At 29.4% G+C, this 14,682-nt stretch overlaps 1 protein-coding gene across 1 annotated transcript; it reads left to right on the top strand.

Annotated features, from left to right (window-relative positions):
* The first annotated feature begins 8,715 nt into the window (after positions 1-8,715).
* LOC100802044 (AT-hook motif nuclear-localized protein 24) lies at positions 8,716-10,871 on the top strand. Its single transcript, XM_041006564.1, has one exon. It carries the CDS (start codon positions 9,219-9,221, stop codon positions 10,113-10,115), a length of 897 nt encoding a protein of 298 aa, XP_040862498.1. The 5' UTR covers positions 8,716-9,218; the 3' UTR covers positions 10,116-10,871.
* Positions 10,872-14,682: the final 3,811 nt, after the last annotated feature.

Genomic DNA, 14,682 nt, shown 5'->3' with positions numbered 1-14,682 from the left:
TGGCACAAACAGTTGGGACATCTTTCCTTGAAGATCACCCAATTAATTCCTGAGGTTAGAAAACACAAAGATAGCAATGTAGTGAATAAAACATGTGTATCCACTACTAAGAAATTGTTAGTTCGAGTAGGATTAGATTCAGCCTTTTCAAATAAGATTTTAAATTTGAGATTTATAGATGAAAAAAAAACATAATAGAGAAGAAAAATGATACTAAATTTTTCAATAAAGATTAATTATTTGCAAAGTTTATGAATATTTCACATCAATGTCATAATTATCCATTATTAGATAAAATACTAGAAAATGTTTAAATTATGTGAAATTAAATATTAAAACCGTTCAAATGATTAATTTAGTAGAAAAGGTTGTTAAGTGATAAAAATTAAAAAAGTTTAACATTCAACATTAATTGTATAATATATATATATATATATATATAACATTCGAAAATAACATTAAACCCAAGAATAATGGGCTAGCGACTTAAGGGAGATGGACTAAACGAATCTTTACCAACCCATTTCACGTACTACTGAGCTGTTAAAAAAACATTGGTACATTTATTCACTCACGCACACAGTAAAATCTAAGATTGTTACAAATGAGCTGTGACTAGTGATAATAAATAATTGAATTAGAAGCATCAAAGAAACTTCGAGTCAAATTGGAATTCCTTTGATTTAGATTTTGAATTAAATTTGAAAGACTTAGGTGTTGAAAGAATTCAAGTTACAAATTTAATATGTATTTTATTTGTAAATGATATTTTAAAAGTAACTTTATAAGGATTAGAGTCTTATGATAAGATAAAATTATTTTTAAATTGTAAGTATTGGTAAAATTTAAAAATTTAGTGGGGGCCTCAAAATATTATTGTGAGCTAAGAGAACACTATTAAGCTAGGAGAAAAAATAAATCTCTGCACGAAAGTTAGTTTTACGTATGAAAGATAAAAGCAACATATTAGTTAAGTTTCACATGATAGATAATGTATATGGGAAATACACACAAAACTGTTATGTGTGGAGGCATACGTCTGAAATGACTATTTTTATGAGTTATTAATTTGTCTCACGCAATTATATTTGAGAATGATTGAAATTTGAGGTTATGTGTTCACTTATAATATATATAATATGATTTATGAGAGAATATTATTTCATGTGAGAATTTCAGAACAACAATAGATAATAACTAGCATGTTAAAATTAAAAATAATAAATTATTAAAATAAAAATATAATATATCATTAAATTTCTCAACTATGATGTGAACATTGGAAAATAACAATGGATTTCAACGTGACTATATGTTCTATCAATTCATAAACAAATAACAGAACAACTATGATCATCTATTACTTTCAAAGTATATTAGATTGCTATACTGGAGAAAAGGTTGGTTGTGAACATTGTCTTACATGTGACAAGTCACAATTATGAATTATGTAAATGTACGTATTAAAACTTTGCTAACTTCTTTCTTTATTATTATTTTTCATTAAGATTTTTTCTTATTTCTTTCATTTGATCGAGCATTTGGCATTCAGGAATTATAAGGGTTTACTTGAATTTTTTTTTTTACATGTTTTACCAAATAAATAAACAATAATGTAACTATTTATATTCACATTGATAATAAAGCAAAACCAAACTCTAATAACAAACCTACATGAATGAATACGACTGGCCTGGGATCCATTCAGATAACTGGTGAGACAGAGAAATCAATGTTGCAAGGTCAATCTTAAATAAATATAATACAGTGGACAAGAAAATGGTCAAAGGTTTCCTGTAGGTAGCGTTTGCCTGCCCCGTGCACCTCGGATAGGGATAGGATGATTGAAGTTGTTCTTATCATTAATCCATCGACTATCTTATTCACATGGATGTACCCCACATGACATCCTCATATGTCTGTTGATCTGTATTTTTAATTCGGGAGTCAATATATGAAATTTTCAGTTTAGGGCTATCATGTTTATTCGCTAGCTATGAAGGTATATATGACTTACTCTAGAAAGGGAGATGAAAACACTAACAACCCTTTATTTTAATTGATTCTTGGCCTGTGTTCATATGATGATGGTAATTGAATTCAAGACCTTCGTCCGAATCAAATATCATCCTCTCTCTACGTGATTTATATACTAATTGGCTCGTAATGCTGCTGAACAATCTTAATTATATATAAAGATTTTGGAGTCATTCGGATTAAATTATTTCATGTGATTGTCTGGTAAATAACGAACAAAAAAATATGTAGAGAAAGACAAGAACAATAATTTAATTATTTCGTTATTGACCCAATTATAAAATTTGACTATCTTACATGTTTATGTGTTTACGAGGAAAGATGCTTATCATGACTATTAGAATTGGCCGGTCCAAAAACATTGCCAAATTTTCTATATCAATTGATAAATATGGATACAAGGGAGGCTTGCTGTTTTGGATTTCAATATATATGTATAATCCTCAGACATCTAATGAGTGGTTTATCTAGTTAATTTGCAATTATAATTAAAAAGAGAATTATAGATATAATTAAAACATTAAATTGTATTTAAATGGTAAAATTATATATAGGCTAATTAATCAAGTTAAAATGAGATGTATAGTAACACATGAATTTGTTTTATGCTCAAGATATTATTAAATGTTAAAATATATTTTCAGAGTTCATTTTATTTTATTTCAGTTTAGTCTCTTAAATATAAAAAAGTCATTTTAATTTTTTTAAAGTATTTTTATTTGATTCAATTGGTATTTCTGTCAATTTTTTTACTAACGATGATAATTTTAATTGACGTGACAAATGCCTATATCTATATGGAGTTGTAACAAAAAAAAATTATGAGATTGAGATGACATTTCTTAGTTTGTCATGTGTGATTGAGTTAATCAAATTAGTACGATAGATTGATGGAAAAATCAACTTAATACACTTTTAAGATATTATGGTGAACTTTTTAAACCTAAGAGATGACACTGAAACAAAAACAAGATGAGAAACCAAAATCTATATTTTAACCTATTTTAATGGAGACGTGATAAAAAGTTAAGAAAAGTAGTTATACATAGTTAAGGTACTTTAAAGTTTAAATAGGAATTACTATATATATATATATATATATATATATATATATATATATGCGCGCGTGTGTGCAAGTGTACTTTTCCAGCAGGTATGTTTTTTTGCCACATACTTAATCACGGTACTTTAATATATGAGTTAATTCTACACCTAAAGAATGTGGGAACAACCATAGTATTATATTTTGAAACAATTAATAAATAAAAACCATCGAGATTCTGCAGAATTTGGTTCACAAGTCAGTGATAAAAATTTGACTACTGGAGAGCATGGGTAGATTATGCAGAAAGGTAGACATGATGATTGTCATTTGAGAAATGGTTAGTGGATTAAACTTGGATTTGAAGAGAGCTAGCACGCGAGTAAGAATCTGACAGAGGCACAGAGGCATAGATGGAGGAGTGGGGGGTCCACCACGAGTTTGGTTAAAGAAAGGTTCGACAAAGAGCATCTTTGGATGCATGGGTTTTTATTTACGAGACGTATGTATGTATGTTACTTACTTACACTTGTGAGCTGTGAATTGAGTATGTGAGATCGAGCACCTCAGCTGCCTTTTTCTGCTTTAATTTTAATAGTTGATCTAGTGTTTATATTTAGATATTCATAAATTTTAAACATTTAGTTGACATCTTTTATATATGTATATATATCTTTCTATGAGATTATGTCACTTATCATATCTATTCTTTATCTCTTTCTCTCTTAATTAAGGTGCCATCAATGTCTTTGTATATTTATTTTGTTCATTCGAGTTTGAGTTTGTGTTTGTTTTGAGTTTGAGCAAACTCTCGGGCGCTTTCCATTGTCTTTTGTATCTGCCTGCCAGCGACACCCATGCGTACGTCTTTAACTCCAACTTAGCACTCTGGATTATGCGGTCAACCCCGTGCCTTCCACCTCCCCCTTACACCCTGTACTCTATCTACACTGGATTTAATTTTATACAAATCTAACGAATAAAAGTAAATTAAAAATAAAAATAAGAATGATATGATTGATATTTCTACAAACCTACGTTTGCAACTTTCTACTCCCCTAACACTATATTCCTTATATGTTACCTTCAAATGCACAATTTCATTCCCTGGCCAACTATAGTATAAGCTATACACTACTCATCTTAAGAACTATAAATATACTAAGTATCCCCTAATTAAGTTGCAGTTGTCAGTTATATCCTATGTACTGCGTGATTACGAAGAACGGGTTTATTTTTGGATTCACTGGTATATAAAAAAATTATCTAAACATATGGTCACACTTGTACACTATTTAAAAAAAAAAACCCTTACTATACACCATCAGTTTAATATTGGATTAGACTATTTAATTAAATATTGTGAGTTTATATTAATAGTATAATTAATAAATTATTATATGATACACCAGTATAAATTTATAATATTCTTATTATATAAAAATTATAATGAAAACAATCCTTATATATAAGATTTTCTTATGTTAGTAAATGACTTTCTCTTTTTTTATACATATATCATGCCCATATATAATAATTTCTCAAGGTACGTACTTGTGAGCGATCTTTGGTTACACAGTTATTTTATATTCTTGTTGCATGATAAAAAAAAGTGAAAGGGGTGAGTGTACTCCTGGTCCATCCTTTTCAAGTTCGACAACAGCCCACCTTGTTGCAACTGCAAATCTGCAATTATCTACATTATCTTTCTTTTCGTAAGACTCATCATTTCCTGGTAGTGGCAGTGCACCCAATGTTTGATGTCTTGTTAATCTCGATTTTCAAGTAATTAATTATAATAAACTCGATCGAGATTGCTTCCACTCTCCTTAAAGGGCTTTAAGCCGCCGATTGTCCCAAAGTGTGGTGCATGTGGGTCACTACCTCTATCTGCCCCTTCCCACGAAACAACCCATAGGCATGTACCTTCCTTCTCATTCTCAATCTCATCGTATTTCCAACAACATGCAACTCTTTCCCATATCGTAAATCTTTCTATTGCTACCTCTTGTTCTAGCACTAGTTCACAGATATATATCCTACTAGATAAATAAATCAATTTCCGAACTACATCAATTAAATTATGTTAGAACCTACTACTCCAATTAATATAAGTTAAAGCGTTTATCTTTTTGGTTTATATATAAAAAAAGTATTGATTATTGTTCTCTTAATATTTTAATCCAATTCCCTCAATCCTTAATAATTAGGAATTCATGCAAACCTTTCTATGTTTAAATCACTATGACTAGACTAGAGATATAAATTATATTATAACCATCATAATTCGAAAATATTTGATTTTTCAAGTAAAATCTTAAGATATTTTTACAAGATTTTGACTCTTAGGTCGACTATCAAATTAATTATCAATATAAAATTTAATTTCACTTAAACCTTCAAAGTTGAAATCAAAGGTAAAATTAAACTAGCGCGAGAGTCCCCGGGAAGAAAGGATGGAGTCCAGAGGAATAGACCCGAGAAAAGCGGGGGAAGAGGCACGCGTAATGGTTGGAGCAGGTGGACCTAGCTAGCTCAACCTTAAGGTTAGACTTAGTTAATTAAGATATACTCATAAAGATGGAATTTGCAGACGACCCAAGTGGTGCATGTGGCGATTCATAGAAAATTGAAGCACAAACAAACACCCTCAGACTCTTTGTGTGCATGACACTAGTCCAGTTAAGTTTTAATTGTTCCAGCTATGGTTTCATTAATATAATCAATTCTGCCACATATATATGGCCGTAGTTCCCGTTTGTGATGTGGATATTCTCCGCAAACGACAAGAAAGCTACTCAGAAACATATAAAACTTGATTACATGAATTTATATATAATTATTTTGTGTTTTCTTCCTAACATTAATATAAAAATTAATATTGAGAAAGATCTTAATCTTTTGATCTTTCCATTAGTTTAATAATAGCTCCGTGTCTGTGAACAACATGAAATCAAATTCAGACCTTTGTAAACGGTCCTAATTACTAGGACCTTATGTAGTTGCGTATTCTAATTGAGAATTAATCTATTCATAAAATTTAATAAATTAGTATATCGGAAATTAAGGTTCAATCATAAAATAAGATATAAATTGGCCTCAACTTTGCACATGAAAGAATTCTTCTATTGGTTGATGGGTTTCTAATTAATTGAGCTTGATTTATGGTTGTTAGTCTGTGTGTCTTCACCAGATATATCTTCTTTTTAGATACGATAGAGTTTGATGTTGATTAATAGAGTTAGAAAAAGGGCCCTTGATAATTTAATTAGTTGGATCTTACTGATTGTGTGTGTGTGTGTTTTCAACACATGTCTTAGCGTAAAATGAAAAACCAATTCGGGAGACATTCATCTCTATATAAGGAGTTGATATTTCATAATATAATAGATGCTTAATTTGTTCATATACATAAGTTTGAGGCACTATATGATAAGGTTATTTTTTTCATTTACGTCAACATATTTTGAAATTTTTTTCTTTGACTGGTACATATTTTGAACTTAATAGAGAATTTTTTTAAAGAATATTAAGCTTAAATTAAACCGATATAATTTACATCAACTGTTATATTATCAATCATTATATATGGGATATAAAATTTTGTAAGGATTTGTCTAATATGGATCCTAAGTAAAAATGTAATTTATATATGGAAGTAACTTTTGATTTAACGATAGATTTTGAGATAAAATTATACAATTAAAAAATCATTAAATAATGTAAGAGTGAACGCAATTTACATGTACAGTTTAATTTCATCCCCTAATTAATATAATTAACAGATATAATTATCTGCCGAATCTTGTTAGTGTTTTTGTAGTTAATATAATTTTGCCAGCTTGATTACTAAAAATTTTAGATTTTTAATGCTGAAGAATTTTTTTTTGTCAAACAAGACTTCAAGTATTTCTTACTTAAAAGTGGTATAATAGAATCATCTATTTTAATTAAAAAAATTACACAAAATTTGAATTTAAAATTAACATTATTTAAAGTAAATAAAGCAGGCATCACTAACATCAACTGTCCTTAAATTGAAAAATTGAATTTAAGAAGGGAAAATGAGCAATACATGTCCCGATACTATTTAACTACGACAAGTAACTTGACGCAATACAAATAGAAAAAAAATGATAAATATTAATAAAATATTTAATATATAAAGGTTTATATGTTATTCTCCTCAATCACATAATTTTTAGTATGAGTGTATTAAAAATGAATATCATAAATATTTGAAAAAAAAATCATTGAACTTCTTTGTATTAAATTTTCAAACATTCTCATCTTTCTTCTCTCATAAACATTAAATTATTAATATTTTTTTCTCTTATAAATATTAATTTAAATTATATAATTATTTAAAAAATAATAAGTGTGACTGATTCAGATTTATTTAAAAATAATAATATTTATTCTATTTAAATGAATTTGAAAAAATAAATATTTTTCCAAAAATAATTTATAGTAAAAAATAATGGTAAATTATGTTGTTTTTTTTAATGTTAGCGAAACAATTTATAATGTTCTTCTCTTATAATGATTTTTTTTTATGAAGAACATTTTTGTAATATTAATGAAACAGTTATTTTTTATTACTTTGTTAAAAAAGATAATCATTTCTATAAAAAATTTACATTATCATTTTTTTATATTTCTTTATATTCAATTGTATGTTTATTGTAGATTATATAAAAATTAACCATTTCATATACAATTTGGTTTATTTATGTTTATTATGTTCCAGAAATTATAAAAAAATATTATAAATTAATATATATATATATATATATATATATATATATATATATATTTATAATACAAAATTTTCATAATACATTTATATCATGATGATAGATGAGAGATGAGAGAGATTGATAATTTAATATTTATGAGAGAGAACATATGAAAGTGTTTGAAAATTTATTGTTGATAGAATTGGAAGAGAAGAGAGAAATTATTATTTTAAAATTAAATCATAAATTATTATAATATTATTACATTAAACTTAATAACATAAGTGATTTCAATGATTTTTTTTTTTATAAATATTTATGGTGTTGATACACTCATACTAAAAAAATGGTGTGTGTGCATTAGTATTCCCCTATATATAATAATAATAATAATAATAATAATAATAATAATAATAATAATAATAATAATGAATAATATTTTTTAATATCTATTTTTTTAGACACTTAATTAACATTCATCATTTCTCTCTATTTGTCTCCATATTATATTATTTATTGTATTTGTATATTTTTCTTTTATCTCTTTCAGTGGATGTCAAGTAATATTTTTGAGTGTCTAAATATCAATTTTTAATAGAAAGAAAAATTATAAATGTACATTGTATTTTGAGGTCAAAGGAGACAAGAAAAAAGAAGAAAGAAAACAACAAAATATGAAATGTGATATATATGATAAAAAAAACTGTAGAGAAATTGAAGGAATTTTTTTATGGAAATAAAGTGTTAAAAGGTAAAATGCACAATGACTCTAATAAACTAATAAGTTTTTAGTATTAAATTTATTCCTCTTAAATAAGATTTTAAATTTAAATTATAAGAATAAAAATAATATGATTTTAAAAAATATTAAAAATAATCAATCAAATTCTCTAATAAATATGTGATATCATCAAATAGTTAATAGTTGACACGAATATGATGAATAAAAAAAAAAAGTCTAATAAAGAAATACAAGTGTAGTGCAGATGTGGGGACCATGCACCGCCCATAAGTTCGCAGTCTTGGGGAAACCTTGGATTTATTTTCTCAATCTAACCCTAACCTATCACACAACATCTGATTCTACTTTGTTTTTTCCTCGGTCACCATTCTTGCAGTTCCTGAAGAGGAACTTGAATTTTATCACCCTCCAATTCACCTCCCTCGCGAATTTCAATCTCATATCTTGTCTTCCTTCCTTTCATCACTACTACTCAACTTAATATATAGGAAGCTAGCTGTTAGTCCTCTACTGCTTGCATCACTTCAAATTAGCAACAAACTTAAGCCCATCAAAATTATTGCAATTACACATATATAAAGATATATATTGGAATTCTCCAATTGAATTCACTTCCTTTAGTTCTTGTATATTACTCATAGACAAAAAAAAAGAAGAAATGGATCCTATTACAGCACATGGTCACTCTCTTCCACCTCCTTTCCACACAGCAAGAGATCTCCACCTCCACCACCAACAGCAACAACACCAGTTCCACTCCTTACAAGAAGACGAGCAAAGTGGAAGCAGCGGAGGCCTAAACCTCGCAGCTCACAAAAGGGAACGCGAAGAAAACAACAACAGCGATGGCAAAGAAGGTGGTGCTGGCTCCGCCGAAACCGAAATTTCAAGAAGACCTCGAGGAAGACCCGCCGGATCCAAGAACAAGCCCAAGCCCCCCATCATCATCACGCGTGACAGCGCCAACGCCCTCAAAACGCACGTCATGGAAGTCGCCGACGGCTGCGACATCGTCGAGAGCGTCTCCGCCTTCGCCCGCCGCCGCCAGAGAGGGGTTTGCATCATGAGCGGCACTGGAACCGTCACCAACGTCACCCTGAGGCAACCTGCTTCTTCCGGCGCCGTCGTCACTCTCCACGGCAGGTTCGAGATCTTGTCCCTCGCCGGATCCTTCCTCCCACCTCCGGCGCCTCCCGAAGCCTCCGGTTTGACCATATACCTAGCCGGAGGACAAGGACAAGTCGTCGGAGGAAGCGTGGTTGGCGCGCTGATTGCTTCGGGGCCTGTGGTTATCATGTCAGCTTCGTTTAGCAACGCTGCGTATGAGAGGCTTCCTTTGGAAGATGAGGAGCCGTCGATTGGGCTTCAGGGAGGAGGTTCGATTGGGTCACCTGGCGGTGGCGGTGGCGTTGGTCAATCGCAGGCACCTCATCAGCTTATGGGGGATTCTACTACAGCGCCTCTTTTCCATGGTTTGAATCCGAATCTTCTGAATTCGGTTCAGATGCCGTCGACGGAGACGTTCTGGGCAACGGGTCGCTCTCCTTACTGCTGATCGATGATGCAACAGTAACAATACTGTGACTGTGGATCATTTCATTGGTGTAAGTGAAACGCTATCTATCCATCAATCGCTGTTGCCTGGTTAATTTCCTTGATTAATGCCTCTTGTTTTTAGCTTTTTGGGGGTGGATCGGGTACGTACGTACTACGTAGCAAGAGATTCACCAAACTGTACTGTCGTGTTGCGAAAAAGCTAGTTAGTAGGGAATGAATAGTGGATCCATATTAAGTTGAACGAACCAACGTGCCATTCAGCTTCTATTGTTTGTCGTTTTGATTATTAGGTGAGTCACTTGGCATATGTTTACGTGTATTTTGAGACTGTAATTAAATTCATGGATGAATCGTGGGCTAGTTTTATTCTATTTATGAGAAAACAAGAATGGGTGAATAAATGCAGTACTAGTTATTTACTGGGTAGCAGCAGCAGTAATAGTTTGTACGCGGAACGAATGCAAAGGAGAATGAGGAGGAAGATTTAAGAGAACCACGCAGTGGGGGAAGATATTCTCTACTGCATGTTGTGTCTTCGATTCAACACTTAATGTAAGTGTTTGAAAACTTACATTTGCAGGTTGGTATTCGTTGCATTCCTTGTTCTCGTTGTTTTCTGTTCGTTGTTATATGGGCGTCTTCTATCAGGTTTAGAAACCGAAGAACAGCGTTTTGGGTTGCTCATATTTCTGAATTGAAAGGTAACGTCTCTTTTTTGTTGTTTCACTTTGAGGTTATGGTAGATGTATTAATACATGTGCGCGCACTGTGTGATGGATTTAGTGAATAGTGGAAGTGGTTTAATTTCTTGACGAATTGCAGTTGATAAAGAGCATATGTATATATGATCTTAGTTAGGTTATTTTCGAATTAACATACATATATATATATATATATATATATATATATATATATATAAATTTAATGTTTATATCTATACATTTTAGGACATAAAACTCTTTCAATCATAAATTATCATTTAAATTATTTTAAGATAATTATTTTAAAAATTAATAAATTTTTTATAATGGTAATTAATGTATAGTATTTTTTTTCTCTTAATATATAAAGTATTTTAATATAAGTTAAAAAATATTGTAATTGCCTTCATTGAATAAAAATATTAGGGTTTAATGTACGATATTAAGTGATAAATATTAACTACCATTCTTACAACATCTCTCATTCAGATTCTAAGACATTCTAAAACTATTTAATGTGACTTTATTTTTATCAGTATCTCATGCATGATAGTACAAGTTAGTAACAAGATAAAAATAGAATGTTTTTCATAAAATAAGTTTCTTTGTAGTTTTTACGCAATAAATTATTTTTATAAAAAAAATGATTTCTTTAACTTCTTAGCGTATGCGCCTAAGACATACTGTAAGACAAAGAAAAAGAGAACATTATTATATTGATATTTTTTTCTTCATGTTAGAGTACATCGTTCTCATACATAGTAGGAGTAGTAGAAGGAGAAGATAAACATGAAAGTTTGGCAACTGGTTCACACATGCAATGTCTGATCAGAGCTCTTTTTCGAGGCATTAATTCACCTACACTTTCATTAAAAAGGCAACGATAACCAAGACAACCAACAGGGTTCCCGAACGTAGTATATAGCCTGTCTCCCTCTCACGCCCTCGTTGTCTCTCTGACGTTCATGTTGAAACCCTCTCACCCCATCTCAAGGCTCAAGTTGAAGCCAAACCCAAACCCCGTTAAGAAAGAATAAGATTCCATGCACCGAAGAAACTCACTTCCCCTAAAAAAAGGCTGGCTTGTCTAATCTAAACGAATTATTTGTCCTTGTTGAGCCTCTATTCTCTAACCACTGTTTTCAGGTCTCTATCCAAATCATGCTGGGAACCCTCTCTTTGTTCTGATATAATGAGTAAAATAATTTATCAGAAAATTTAAATTTCTGTAATTTAGAATTCATTATTTGGATATTTTTGATGAAGAATATAAAATTTTGAAATTTTAAAATAGAATTTTAAATAACTAAAAATCTGGAATTTTAATTTTCTTTTAAAAGATGAGAAATTGAAATTCTCTTATTACCGTCTTCAGTCTTCTTCAAGAAACATCGTCTGAGCTCCTAAAATATGGATTGGGTGTGAGCATAGAAAAGCACGTATAACTAGCACACCAATCATATCTTCTTTTTTTTTTCACATATTTTTCATCCTCATAATTTTAATTTTTTTTATCCAAATACAAAAATTTGAAAATAAAAGAATTTCAATTGAAGTATTTGAAATTCTTAAAATTTAAAATTTCTCATAATTTTAAATTTCTCCATCCACACTGTTAGGGAAAGAAAAACATATCTTTTCTTTTCGGCAGTAAGCTTATCTTAATTGTTTTGGGATATTGTTTAAATTAGTTGTAAACTGACCTGCCATCTCTATTTGTACATGTGTAGAAACGGAATGAAAGAAAATAAAATGATATAAATAAAATAAAATATAAAATTTCCATCATTTGTTTTAAAGCAAAAAAAGGAAGAAGCAAGTTATTTTTATATAAGACCTGCGACCAAAAAAATTCTCCTAACTTGATATGGAAGGGAAATAATACCTTTATTTTAATTGTTTTTGTTTTAATTTCTTAAAAATAATAAATTAATTTTACATTAAGAAGAAATAATAGATTAAAAAAATATTTTTAATTATTTATACTTATATAAGTGCAGAAAATTTTCTCCACTTTTTCCTTTTAAATTTTATTTGTCACAACATGTCTTTTACGTATCTCTTATATTTTTATCCTTCTAAATTTCTTTCCTCGATCTCTATTTCACTCCTAATTCAAAAGCATTAGAGAAGAGATAATATTAGTGTATATTGGAAATTTGGAATGAATCGTAAAAGAAATTAATTTTTATATATATACTCAATTATAAATAAAATTTTGTTTGCAATAATTAATTTTATACTTAATCAATTATTAGAAATAAAAAAGGAAAATACTAGTGAATTAAAAATTGTATTATTACTTTTAATTATAAACTCTAAAAAAATATTTATTATTAAAATTATCTCCTTTATTGAGATTATAATTTTTTATTAAATTCAAATTATCAAACATATTTAAATAGTATATCAATATTTTTTTCAGTTAAATTATAATCTTAAAAAATAATCTAAAATCCTCTAAAAAAATCTAAACCCTGACATTATAGTAAACAGATTAACAGCATTTAACAGTGTCCGGGTGACAGAATTCATCTATAGGGATCTATTAATTATTGCATCCCTAACTACTAACTAGTTGGTAAGCACATTGAAGGGCCAATCAACTAGTTGTTTTAATGGAGACAAAAAAGAAAAGAAAAGAAACTGCCTCTGACTTTGATTTTTTAATCATTCACTATTTGAAAACTTGTAATAAAATAAGCAGCCCGCGAAACAAAAAAATATATAAAAATGTTTGATGGAGACTCATTAATATATACAACACTTCTAAAGAGAAATAAAAATAATATATATATATATATATATATATATATATATATATATGTTAGAATTTGTGACGTAGCAAATATAGATACATAAAAAATTGTATTATTTATAATTTTTTTTACACTTTTTTTTTAATTTATTAATCAATACTCTAAAAAATACTTTTCAGCAACACTCTAAAAATAATAATCACTACGTGAAATCTGGCTGACTTCCCGCACTAGATTGACCAAATGTATATCACGGGCCTTGCGTTTTTTTCCCCGTTCTTTTCAATACATAGGGATAGAGCCATAGAGGGATGCACATATGCCTGAATCAGTAAATCCCGCACATGAACTAACATGCATGATTTTAATGTAAAACTATTATGTAATGACAAAATAATTATCAAGAATCCATTTTTGTATACCATAGGTTATTATAACAAGTGATTAATTTGAAAATTACGTTTCCTTTTAAAAAGGGATGTATTTTGTTCTGATTGATAAATTTTCTCCCTCCATTGATCGTATTATAATTATACTAAAGCTACCAGCTGTCAGATAAGATATGCTATTCTTGCAACTCACAGCTCCTGTTAGTCTATCATTACCATCTAATAGACTAACAATAGATTAATTCGCTCAGGTTGAGGATCATCAACGTCTTCATTACCTTTTCCCATTTGACAACAATAGTAATATTATATATATTTTCGTTGTTATTTCAACATCCATTGGACCAAATTTGATTTTGGCAAACACCAATCAAATTCAGATGCAAACCCTTATGTAGTCTGAACAAATATCATGTTCAGATAACAATCTGATGAAAGCAGGCACAGTCCCGAGCCAGACATCATCATCCACTAACATGGCAATTGTTTTTTGAAAGGGAAAGAAAAAAAATATTGGAAACACTCAACTTTTGCGCAAGTGACAAAGCCAAATCCAAAACTAACATGACAAATTATACTCATATTTCTTGAAATTTAATGAAATTGTATTGATATTCTTTTTACTTCTACGAAAAGAAATATTTGATATCATTCTCTTTTTAATTTTTATATTATTATGACCTCTCAATCTATAAACTAGGCAAGAAATCAAACAG

Source organism: Glycine max, chromosome 11 (genome assembly GCF_000004515.6).
Source record: "Glycine max cultivar Williams 82 chromosome 11, Glycine_max_v4.0, whole genome shotgun sequence".
Classification (NCBI taxonomy): Eukaryota; Viridiplantae; Streptophyta; class Magnoliopsida; order Fabales; family Fabaceae; genus Glycine; species Glycine max.
This window is presented reverse-complemented; position numbering and strand designations above follow the sequence as displayed.

Bases quoted from the DNA above. Each gene is read 5' to 3' on its own strand.
- LOC100802044 (XM_041006564.1), top strand. From the start codon at position 9,219: ATGGATCCTATTACAGCACATGGTCACTCTCTTCCACCTCCTTTCCAC.